Here is a 12186-nt window from a genome sequence, read left to right on the forward strand (position 1 = left end):
CAAAAAAGAGGGGAAACTGATAATCGTATCAAAGGATTATCTTTTTCATCTTTTTTTAATAAAATGAAGATGAAGATGACGATAAAAATTAATTTATGTGTTTTGTGGGTATTTTGTTGAAATGACAGCCTCAAAAAACATTTCTTTTTTTTTTTTGGAGCCGACAGGTGCAGATCCACTATAACGAAAGTAGTCTGGGGGAAAATGTGAAAACCAGCCCAACTGTCGATTTTTTTAGTGAAAAAAAAGGAAAGTTTTGACGAAATTATGGTGTCATCAGTGTTTTATCGAACATAAGACAAAAATAACAAAAATAACAAAAAATGGTTAATCTTTGTTGTTATTGCTATTGATTGACAAAAAAAAAGAGATAATATGGGCAACTAACATTAGAGAGTAGTTTGAAAGTGTCGTCATCTAATGTGTAGATAAATAAACAGGGTCTTGTTACGATTGAAGGTAAAATTAAAATCAAATAAAAAATTGTGCAATGCTATAATTGTTGTGACATGTATAAACGAATATGGAGGGAAATGAAAGTTGCGATATTCAAAGGGTAAATGATGTAATGATGGTAAGAAATCATGCAAAGAAGACGAAAAAAAAAAAAACTTCAGTGAGTTAGTCAAAGACATAATAAATTTATGTGGCTTTTTTTTTGGTCAGTATAACCAAAGCTGTAACAAATTGGTATTATTGATATTTATGACGATATTATTATGACTCAAAAGAGTCAGTAAGCCATATAAATATAAATAATTATTTCAAATTTCATCAAATGTTTTATCATTATTCACAACTGCACGTGAGTCGGTGGTATTTATGAAATAAAACTGATGAGGGAAATAATGAAATAAATTATAGCCACTTGTAACAAAAAAAAATAAATAAATGAGGCTCAATAGATTTTTGATGAGTGAAATGAGCAGTTTATCATTGATAGTATTTGTTTATCATTTTATTCAGAGATGAAATAAAAATAAAAAGGCAAAGTCCTTGAATATCAATTACTGAAGAGATAAGATAAGCAGGTGCCGTTTGCTTTTTTTTTGTAGTTTCTTTTCTTAGTACTAAATACTAACTAGATAGAGTGCCAGATAACAGAATCATTAAAGTTTGGTATTATATAAAAGACAGGTTTAAGGAATAAAAGATGGTCAGTCAAAACTGTTTTTTTTTTTTTTTTTTGAGGCTAAACTCGGAATAACTAACATTAAAACAAGATTCATAGATATCGGTCTCTGTGAGATATCATCATTATCATAGGAGATAAGACTAGAGATAAACAAACTTATAAAAGAGATGAACAAAAGAGAAATAAAATAAATTTTTAATGGATCCAAAAGGTGGGGAGAAATGTACGTTTTGGTTGCGTGCTGGTGTTTACTGGTTTAAGCGTAAATACAAGCATTATCAACTAGCCAATTTTCTTTGGAAATTTTTTTTTTTTTTTGCTGGGCAAGCACGATGAAGTTCAGGTTACCTGATTGGTGCGGCGACTTGATGCTCGTAAAAAGCCAAGTTTGGGCGTTCAATTTTACAGCAAAGCGACATCAAGAAGAAGGCGACATTTCTAGTGGCTGACAAGAGAGCTATTGTACGTACGATAAAAAAATAATATAAAATAAAATAATGGCATAATGAAACTGACGACTTTTTGCTATCAGTTTTGTCGAGAAAAAAAAAAAAGAAAAAAGCCAAGGAATGTTTCTCCAGAATTTTCGTACTGCGTTGTAACATGGCAACATTGAAAGCAATTTAATACAATTGAATACAATGGAGAAAAGAAAAAACAAATGAACCCTCTTTTTAGGATTCTTTATTTAGTCATGATATAGTAGAGATACAAGAAAAAACATTGCACTACTAAGCCCAGAAAATAAAAGTGCTCGTACGTACCAAGTTCTTTTTTTTCCCCTCCTTGTGGTGTGAAAGCTCTGTTGCTAGAGAAAAGAGTACGGGGAAGACGAAATCGCGCAAGTTAGTTTATACGCATGATGGGTTGATGGCTGGCTAAGTAAGAGAGTATTGACATAATTTGAAGTTAGTTTTTTGTGAAATCAGTATATATATACCAAGGAGATACTTTAACGTTTCAAGGTTCCGGAGTATTGAAAAAAAAATAATAATACTAAGACTAAAGATATTTCAGTCTAAACCCTAAAGATAAGATTACTACAATGAAATAAATACTTTGGTGTACAAACTAAACTGATACTTATGTATTAGGGCTTTTGATAGATCAAATGGTGGCCACGTTTGAACCCTAAAAATATAATAACGTGTAAACATGTTTGAAAGAAGTTGAAAAAATTTTTTTAATATTGCGTGTTTTTTATTTATTCAATTCATAAATAGTAAACAAGCATACGCGTGCGCACAATAATTTGCATTAGAAACTGTATTGAGATACAGGTAAAAATGAGATGAAATGAAATAATTGAATATTTTTTTGTTTCTGCTAAAACGTTTGTTAATGCGTGGTTGTTGTGCAATGTTATTTTCAAAAGAAGGTTTTGTATATAAACGTATCTCTTCAAAAGATAATCCGTTCCGGCAGAGCTCGACGCACGTTGTTTACAATCAATCAAGAAAAAAAAGACCTCATTTACAATTTCTTGTAGTTATCTCTGCAGTAAAGTTTTTTTTTGTTTCTTTTCTCTCTAAGGAAGTCAACTTTAAATTTTAATATCAATCAAAAAAAAAAAAAAAAAAAAAAAAAACTCTGGACAATTCGATCGATAGACTTTGTAAATGTTTATGCGAGCTTAAAAAAGGTCGTTGACGGTTCATGCAAAAAAAAAAAAAAATAAAATAAAAATATTAAGCAAAGCCCAGTAAAGAGGGGGGGGGACCGATATGTTTAATACTAAAGTTACTAGGGAATGTTAAAAGAACAGGCAAAAAGGCGAGAGATATTGTAAGAATCCAGTCCTAATCAGCACATCAATTCTAAGCGGAGTGAAATATTCCTTGTTGGGTTTGATATTTAATGTGATAAACTTATAATACAAATATTGGTTGATATTTTTCACAATTAACCTTTCTCGAGAATCTTGAAAGAGGCGAAAAAAAAATTGTGAGGAGAAGTTATCAAATCCTGCTTAAAAAACCAACAAAAAAATAAAACAAAGTAGAAAAAAAAAGCGAATAGATAATATTAGAAAATAAGAAAAAATAGATTAATACATAAAGGCCCTTTTAGTTTGTTCTTTGGAGGCTTCAAAGCTTTTGTGGATGAATCAACAATACCTTTTGACTTTCGTATTATCGATAATATATATATGCGGGATTCAGGAGTGCTTAGAAAGCATAGTTGGGTCCTCTTTTTTCCCTTATTCTTATATATATATACATACATATGAATAAAGGAAAAAAAAGAGCACAGACGGTGGTTATTCAAAGTCAATGTGGGACAAGAGTAACATGTCGCAGAATGCAATTGAAAAACATCTACATCTATGATCATTTGGTTTTTCAGGGCAGTAATAGCAGTAACAACTTTTTGGTATTATACGTAAGATACGCTAGGAACATGCTTTCTAATATGATCGAGAGTTTACTTCTTTTATGAGTGCTGTTTTTTTTTCATTTTATTTTTCTTTAGGCTACTTTAGACGGTGTTATTTGCTGAATGGATCATCAGTCAATTTGTAGTCGTATTTCTACGACGCGAATGTTTACTCAAAAAAAGTAAGAAAGAAACGAAAAAAGTTAAATCCCACGTTGACTTTTTTTTTCTCTTCCAAGTTCCATACTTAGCTTAGTTGAAGATTTTAAACGACCTAGTGTTTTGTTTGTGTGGGGAAACAAAAAAAGAGAATCTTGTAATATTTCCACTCAGGTAAGCACTTGTTCAACTATGGTGGTGGTGATGATGAAATTCTGACTACAATTTTTCTTTGTAAGCAGCAGTAACAGTAACAGTAACAGCAATAGCAGCAACTAGTTTAGTGGAGGAGCATATTACCTGGGGTAAAAAATAAATAAAATAAAATGATATCTCTAAGGGATTAATTGAAAGGTCTTTTTTCCAATTACTCTTTTTTTTTTATATTTACATATTTAAGTTCCAGGCTTGTGTTTTTATTTTATTTTATTTTATTTTTGTCTCCAATTCTTTACGTGATATTATCTTCATACTAAAAAAAAATAATTAGTCAAGAATAAAAGAAAGGACTAGATGGTTTGTAAGCTTTAAGAAGAAGGTTTTTTTTCTTTCTTTCTTTCTTTCTTTCTTTTATGGTCTACTGTAGCCCGTGATTTTTTATATTTTTCAATTTGGCTTTTGTTCCCATTTGGTAATGCAAATACAAAAAAAAAAAAAGGTAATGTAAAATAAGGTGATGGTGATGGTGATTAGGACTAGCTCCAAACCTTGTTGACTTTTTGTTGATGCTGTTCATTTTTTGCTCCAAAACTAACAAAAGTACCTCGGCTGTTAAACTTGCGCTAATCCAAGTTGGCGCAACAAACAATGAGCAAAAAATGATCCTTTTGATGCAGCAGAAACTAAAAAAAAAAAAAATGATACGAGCATTTTGGACTTAAAAATCATCCCCATCATCATCCTTATCAGTCCTTCCCCACTACCACCACTATTTTGGAATTATAAACTAAATCTAGGTACTAATAGCTCATTCCCATCTATCAATTCGTGTAGATATTTAAGAAAAAGAAAAAAAAAAAAAAAATCTCAAAAAATAGTTTACGGCTTTCTGATGAATTGATCAGAGCCATATCGTAATTGTAGTGCGGTTTCACCACATGGAAAAAACATGACACTGAAAGAAGCCTTATATATAAGGGTTTTCTGTAATGTCCTGCCTGGTTTTAAAATGTCTTGGAATAATATAAAAAAGAAAACGCTCCTAACTTGATTTTGGACATCTTTCACCGATGTCATGACAAAATCCTACCTTTTCATTCTCTCTCTCTTTTCTCATACCTTCCCGTTTACCATGTGGTCACCAGAGTGAACATCTGTATGTGTGTTTACACAAGGCAGACCCGCCAATCATGCCAAAACCCGTCCATCTATGGCTGCTCATGCAAGTTGTGAGACATTAACATGCCGTCAGGAAAGTTTATTTTGTGTGGAGAGAGAGAGAGAGAAAGAGAAGAAAGTATGATAGTTATTGGAAAGTTTTTTCTCTGGCTAAAGTTATTTTGGCAAAAAAAAAAGCAATTCTTGTAAATAATGAGACGATTCTTGCAAATATGCTTACTTGGCTGGGCTATGTTTGCTAGAACAACAATAACAATAAGTAACTTTAAAAGGAATTGAATTCATTGATTTAAATATTGAATCTAGCTTGTAAATAAAAAAAAATATATTGTAAAATATTGTGTATTTTTTCTCCATAATTATATCAATTCAAGTCTAAATACAAAATAAAAGGCGTCTTTTCACCCCTAATCTCAAAAATAAAAAATATATAAACTTAAAAAGTGCTATTGTTACCTTGGTAATTAGTTGCATAAGAAGTAAAACTCATGTGAAGCGTTTTTGTAAAGTTGAATCAAAAGAATATTGAAAATACTTTGTTGATGGTTCTTAAATTAATTACCCCCGAATCACAGATAGTTTTTGTTTACTTTTTTTTTTCGAAAATGTCTTGAAAAATAATAATGAAAAACTCATTTAGAAATTTGTCTTGGAAATTTTTTAAAATTATTTTTTTTTTTGGAAATTCTCAAAAAAAAAAAAAGAAAAAAAATTCATTTTTTTCAATTCTAATTTCAAAACCTTTCACTCAACTATCCTAACCAGTGCATTTGCGTCTAAAAAAAAAAAAAAAGAAACCAAAGCTAGACTTTGAGTTGCTCAAGGTTTGCTAGATAGCCTAGCAAACATATACAAAAATATGGTTGACTGCTTGTTCTTTCTCAACAAAGCTTGCAACAAAGCCATTAGCCTCGGCTTTTTTTCGGCGTTCTAATATGTTGACCACCCTCCATTCAAGTATTATTTTTTTTTCATTCCCTCCCAACATACTTCTTTGACCTCGAAGGTATTTTTATATGATAGCCTTACCAATAGCCAATTCATTTCTGCCTTTTTTTTTTAAAAAAATTTTAAGGTCTCCGAGATAACTAGGGAAAAGGGGATAAGTAACGGGATGTAGAAGAAGAATAGATTTAATGTTGCACTGCGCTGTGCTGTGCTGCTAGAGTGATGGGGGCATGTAGTGCGGGTCGTGTGCAGAGAGCTTGTTTTTTATTTTATTTTTATTTCCTCTCTAAGTTCAAGGAGTAATAATATGGTTCCTTGAAGAATGGAAACCCAAAAGAAAAAAAAAAAGGTACGATGAGAAGATTATTAAAATTTTAATACGATAAAGTTTTTTTTTAAAAAAAAATGTTCATTTATTTTAATTTTGTTATAAACACCTAGTTGTAGATGTTAATATGTGGATGGGATAGTTATTTAAGAGGAGTAGTGGTTTTTATATATATGTATATTTTTTTGGTGATGATGATGATGCGCCAGATGCGATGACTCCCCAGAGCTACAAAAAAATAATGGGCGCGTGCGCGCAAGTTGAGATTGGCTGCACCACACCTCTACAACTCAACACGACTAACAGAGTAGGTCCATGCGTGTTTGTTCAGTCACGCATTGAGAGAGAATAGAGGAGGTTATCTTATAGAGCGCATTTTACGGAATGTGAAGAAAAAAAAAAAAGGAGAGTCAATATAGAAATGAGTCAATATGAAATCAAAACGGGGTATGGTGCGTTATAATATTTATATATAATTTAGAAAGTGAAGATAGATTGTTTTGGTTCGGGGAGTAAGAGGCTATTTCAGAAGAGCATTTTATTTTGGGATTTAAAATGCGGTGTTGATTTCCAGATTTGAAAGGGAAAAAAATAGTGTATACAAATACCACGTGGATTCCCTTGTTTATCAGGTATCTTAGATAAGAAAGATATCAAAGATATCAAAGATACGTCACTCAGGAGTCTCGCAAGACTCATCTGATAGTCAGATCAAAGGCTATGGATCCCTATTGGGATCATTCCGTATTTGGAGAGGAAAGTAAATAAAAATGCAGGCTAGCAGGTAACATAAGATTTCTTATAGGTTTTTTTTTTGTGCTCAAGGATTATGACGATATTTTTTGTGATTGTTGTTTTTTTAGGGACTAAAATGGGTTCACTTTTTTGTTACAAGGCTTATGACAATAAATTTGGAGGAATTATTCTAGGTACCGGACAGACCTTCTTATTTAAGACAAGTTTGAAAAGAGAGAGAAAGAGCATTTAATGGCATCTGTTTTGAACGGATTGTTAAATTCAACAGGTTAACAACATGATCTGATGTGTAGCTATGGCAGCAGGTGGTGAGCATCAGCCGACATTTCTGAATCAAAAAAAAAAAAGAGAGAGAATCCAGAGCAAACGGGGTATGGGGGATAAGTGATTGCTGGCAAATCTAAAAGAGTAAAGAGAAAGAAAGGTAACCAGGAATTTCATGATAAGCAAGAATTTTGAAACCGTTTAGAAAAGACATGGAGGATTTCAAATGGGAGGAGGAGGTTGAATAAGTTATCAAACAATAAAAAAGGTAAGTTTGAAAATTGAAAGGTAATTTAATTTAATTATTCAAAAAATAAATAAATAAATAAAAATAAAATAACACAGGTCTCATGGATATAACCGGTAATCCACTCGCTAAACAGTGTGTTCATAGTATAATACTGTTGGATCGATTTCATTTTAACTTCATTCTTGGTTTTTTTTTTTCTTTAATAATAATGATAAAATTTTTGTCACAGATGTTATTATAATATTATTATTACATTTGAAAATTATTTTCATCAGAAACCTGTCTCAGAAAAAAGAGTAGGCTGAAAAATAACTAAAAAAAAGCCTTCAAAGTGTTTATGGTATCTAAGTAACAACAGGCAACGACAACATACGTTTCCATAAGTTCAAACAGTTTCCAGGAAACGAAAGTAAAAGACATTTAGAGAAAATTTTTTCTTTGATATTTTTTTTTCTCAAGACATTAAAACGTTTATGAATCACTGTTAAAAATAACAATGTAAATGAAAAAAAAATTTTTTTCTTCGAATTTTAAAAAAAAAAAAGTGACGCACCAAGTTCCAGAAATAAATAGAGAATAGCAATAGATATATACATATATATAATAATCATTTATTCAAAAAAAAAAAGTACCGTATAATGTGCGCCCGCCGGTATGCCGTTTTAAAAACGAGAAGAAGAAAAACGGGTAGAGAGAGAAAAAAAATTTTAAAAAAAGAAGGGCACGTTTTTTTTTAGTATGGGATCTGGATAATTTCCATTTCGGGATGTGTGAGAGAAGAGAGAGAACTTTGTGGTTATTGAGGTGGGAATAATGTCCAAAGAGAACAAACCACTCAAACAGTTAATTTATTTATTTATTTCTTTTTATTTTAAAAAGAAGAATAAGAAATAAAAAAAAAAATTTGACATATGCTTATCTACAAGAGTCATCCTTTAGGTTATAAAAGAAAGTAGAATCAAAAAAAAAGGTCCATTTATTGGGAAATGTCGATGATGTCAAAGCAAGAAAACAAATAGCCAGAGTGCATTTTTAGTCATAGCTACAGTCATAAGTCACCTGAACAGTTATTTGAAAAAAAAAAAAAAAAAAAAAAAAAAAAGGTCACAATAACCGGCAGGGCCATTAATAAAAAAAATTTTTTTTTTTCTTTTCACTTGGGATTTCATTTTGACAGAAAAGTGTGATTGACATTTCTTCTTTTTTCGGAAAGGACGTTACGGTTCTTTTTTTTTTCCATTTTTTTAGAAATCGATTACACCTTGTTAGTCATTTACACGTTGAAAAAATAAAATAAAATAAAATAAAATAAAAATAAATTGCTACGCGTTAAGGTCCTTAATGGCCATGTTCCTGAAAATTGTTTATTAGTATTTGTCAGACTGACAGGGTGTTTTATTACATCGAAAGTACTAGAAAAATTCAAGAAAGATTAACAAGAATAAATGTTTGAAAAGTGTTTTTTTTTCCAACGATTTTCACATCCTCAATAAATAACTGAATACCCCTTATATTCATTTATACTAACCCTGAAAAGAACATCAAAGAAATGAATGGAAAAGGGGTATATAGGGGATTGATGAAAACCACCTTGTTTTGATTTAAAACTTTTGGCATTCCTCGGAGAATATGCCAAAAGATGAAAGGCTGAGCTTTTTTTTTTTTTCTTTCGTCCTTAAAAATTTTTTTTTTTTCATGAAAAATTTGCCCAAAACGGAAACCTTTGGAAAAAAATTTGTAAGCACATGCGTGAATGCTTTCGTAATACATACGATGGGGCGTCGATTTGTAGAGAGAAAAAAAAAAAAAAAACACTCATACACAGATAGAAAATAAATCAAGGCTTAGTTTTTTATTTTTTTAAACGATTGGAATTGTAAATATTGTGATTTATTAAAAAATTGATTTATATTGATATTTAGGAATTGAATGAGATTTTTATTGTGGATCAATGGCTACAGGAAAATAAAAAAAAAAATTTTGTATATAAGGAGAGTGAAAACTTCCCCGTCTTTCAGGCTTTTCAAAATGTTTTAGATCGTAGACTACATTTGCAGCATTCTTATTTTTTTCCCTGCCAACTGAAAAAAAAAAAAAAATAATAATAAAATAATCAAGCAGTAGCAGCACACCTGAGCTGGTTTTTATGGTTGCATCTTTGTACCATGTCGACTTGGAGTGGTATCAGGGTCGACGAGAAGATTTGTACAATGTAGGAGGAGGGGATGAATAAAATGTATTGACGGTGGATGACTGAGACCACTTTTTTTTTTTTTTTTCTTCTTTCAAAAGCTTTAGCTGTGACAACCGTAACCATCGTCACATCTGCGTTACCTGAGAAGAATGAGGTTGTTTAAGAGAAATTGGTTCAAGTGTTTCTTAGGAGAAGAAAAAAATAAAATAAAATAAAATAAAAAATTTTTTTTTCCATGTCGTTCTGTATGATCGATCTAACGTTTGGCGGGAGGATACCTTAGGGGCTCTATTCAATATTATATAGAAATCACTATTACTATAGTTATTATGGGTGTAGAATAGCTTGTCTGTATTAAAATAAAAAAAAATTGGTGTAGAAAAAGCGTGTTTTTTTCTAATACTTATTAAACTTTGATATTAATACCCAGGAAGGTACTCTTTTTTTTATTTAACAATAATTAGGAGTGAAATTTTTTTTTTTCTTTTATTTTTAATATTGCACAAGTTGATGAATGAATGATATTGAGGGATTGAGTTTGTTTGTTTATAATAATAATGATGATGGAATTGCGTTTTTGCACATTATTTTCGTGAGAAAGTCAATTTGATTGAAAATTTTATTTAAGTTACCAAAAGGTAAGTTATTAATTTTTTTTTTATTTTTTTTGAGTTATAAGGAGTTGCGCAACAACACGTGCGGGTGAGGCCAAACGGTAAGTGGGCGGTTTTTTTTTTTTTTCTTTTAAAGTACACACACACGTTTTTTGTTAGTCAAAGTGAGGCCAAGTCATGTGATTGAGCAAAAAAAAACGTGAGTCAGCCTAGAGCGCCCAGTGCACAGCCAAAAATAAATTAAATATAAAAAATAAAAATATAAATAAATAAATAAAAAAACGTGACTAATAAAAGTGGGTTATTAATGATACTTGACGGCCACAAAATGATGCCATCCCGCGAGAAAATTTTTAAAGAGGGGAGAGGGAGGTATATAGAGTCATAAATTAGATTTATGACATGTGTGCCCAGAAGAGTCAGCCTCTACCAATTTAGTCACTGCCCTCTCCCCTCTCTCTCTCTCTCTCTCTCCCAAAAAACACCTTTTTAACCCCCCTCCCCAAAAAATATATATATCTCCCCCGAATCCCAGTTTTTCAAAATTTTTTTTCTTCCTTTCCTTTCTCTTTTTTTTTATTTATTTTCTTTATCATTCAAACAAAACTTCAACAATCTCAATTCTCAATTGTTAAGCAATAAACAACAACAATCTTTTCAATAAGACACTTCCAGTATATACAATCTTATAGACTTTACATACACACACATATACAATCAATAACAATGTGGTCCCACGATTACTGCACCGTCTGCGATAAGCAATGCCCTCCCGGCACTATGTACTGCTCAGATGTCTGCCGGGTTAGAGAACTGAATAAATCTTGCGAAGTCTCTTCTTCTTCCGATTCAGTTTACTCTTCTCTCTACACAACAACCCGTCATCACAGCTTGAGTTCACCACTGCCTGCTTGTGAAGGCATCAACTGCACTTCAACTACTTGCGTTTGCTCAGCACCTTCTAGTCCTTTGGCTATCCCCCACAGCCACCACCACTCTTCCAGATGCTCTTCTTCAGATGCAGATTACTTTTTCGGCGGCTCTCAATCGCTATTCTACAATAGCTCGAATTGCTCCTCTTCCTCTTCTCCCTGCACTCCTGAGCTGAGCCCAGCACTCACAATCTCTTCAGCCTCACCTTTATCTATCCAGAGCAGCGAGTATCTTTATGCCGGTGCCCCACGACATGCTATGGTGCCTTCTAATGCTAAGAATGACACCACCCAGCTGTCGCCACCACCTTCGCCGCTCATGATTCCTTCATCTTACTACTACAAGTCTTCCACAGCTTCCAATGGCAACGAGAAGACCAGTCCTTACAAGTTGAGTGAACGGGGTCATTCTACTGCAAGTGAATACACAAATACATCGAGCAATTACAGACGATGGCTCTCAGCTGTTTAACCAGCTTGAGTCTAGGAAAAAAAAAACTCCAAAAAAAACCCTTTGCATCGAATAAACCAAAAACCACTTAGCATTTTAACCAACCCCCCAAAAAAATAATGACCTTTTTAAAAATTGTGCAATCCACATTTAAATACGAACTCTTAAAAAAATATTAAAAAATCATGTTAATGAAAAAAATGGAACAAAAAAAAATTGTATTATAAAAATTATATAGAAAAAAATACATTGGAATTTTAAACACTGGGAACTTTAAAAAAAAATTTTTTTTTTATTTTCATTTCTTTACAAATATTTTAAATCTTTTTAGAAAGTTTGTCGGAACCTTGTTAGTCAATATTGGTGTCAGGTTATTATTATTGAAGTTGTTGCAACGACAACAGGTCAAAGATTATTATAATAATATTGTGCCAGGCTTTC

The 12186-nt window shown here is 31.7% G+C and overlaps 1 protein-coding gene across 1 annotated transcript; it reads left to right on the plus strand.

Annotated features, from left to right (window-relative positions):
* Positions 1-11088: 11088 nt before the first annotated feature.
* Positions 11089-11766, plus strand: SAPINGB_P002171 (uncharacterized protein; the record flags this gene model as incomplete). Its single annotated transcript, XM_031996891.1, has 1 exon — positions 11089-11766. The coding sequence occupies one exon, from the start codon at positions 11089-11091 to the stop codon at positions 11764-11766; it is 678 nt and encodes a 225-aa protein (XP_031852782.1).
* Between the last annotated feature and the right edge of the window lie 420 nt (positions 11767-12186).

The sequence above is a fragment of the Magnusiomyces paraingens genome (assembly GCF_902498895.1).
Source record: "Magnusiomyces paraingens strain CBS 517.90 genome assembly, contig: contig2, whole genome shotgun sequence".
Lineage (NCBI taxonomy): Eukaryota > Fungi > Ascomycota > Dipodascomycetes > Dipodascales > Dipodascaceae > Magnusiomyces > Magnusiomyces paraingens.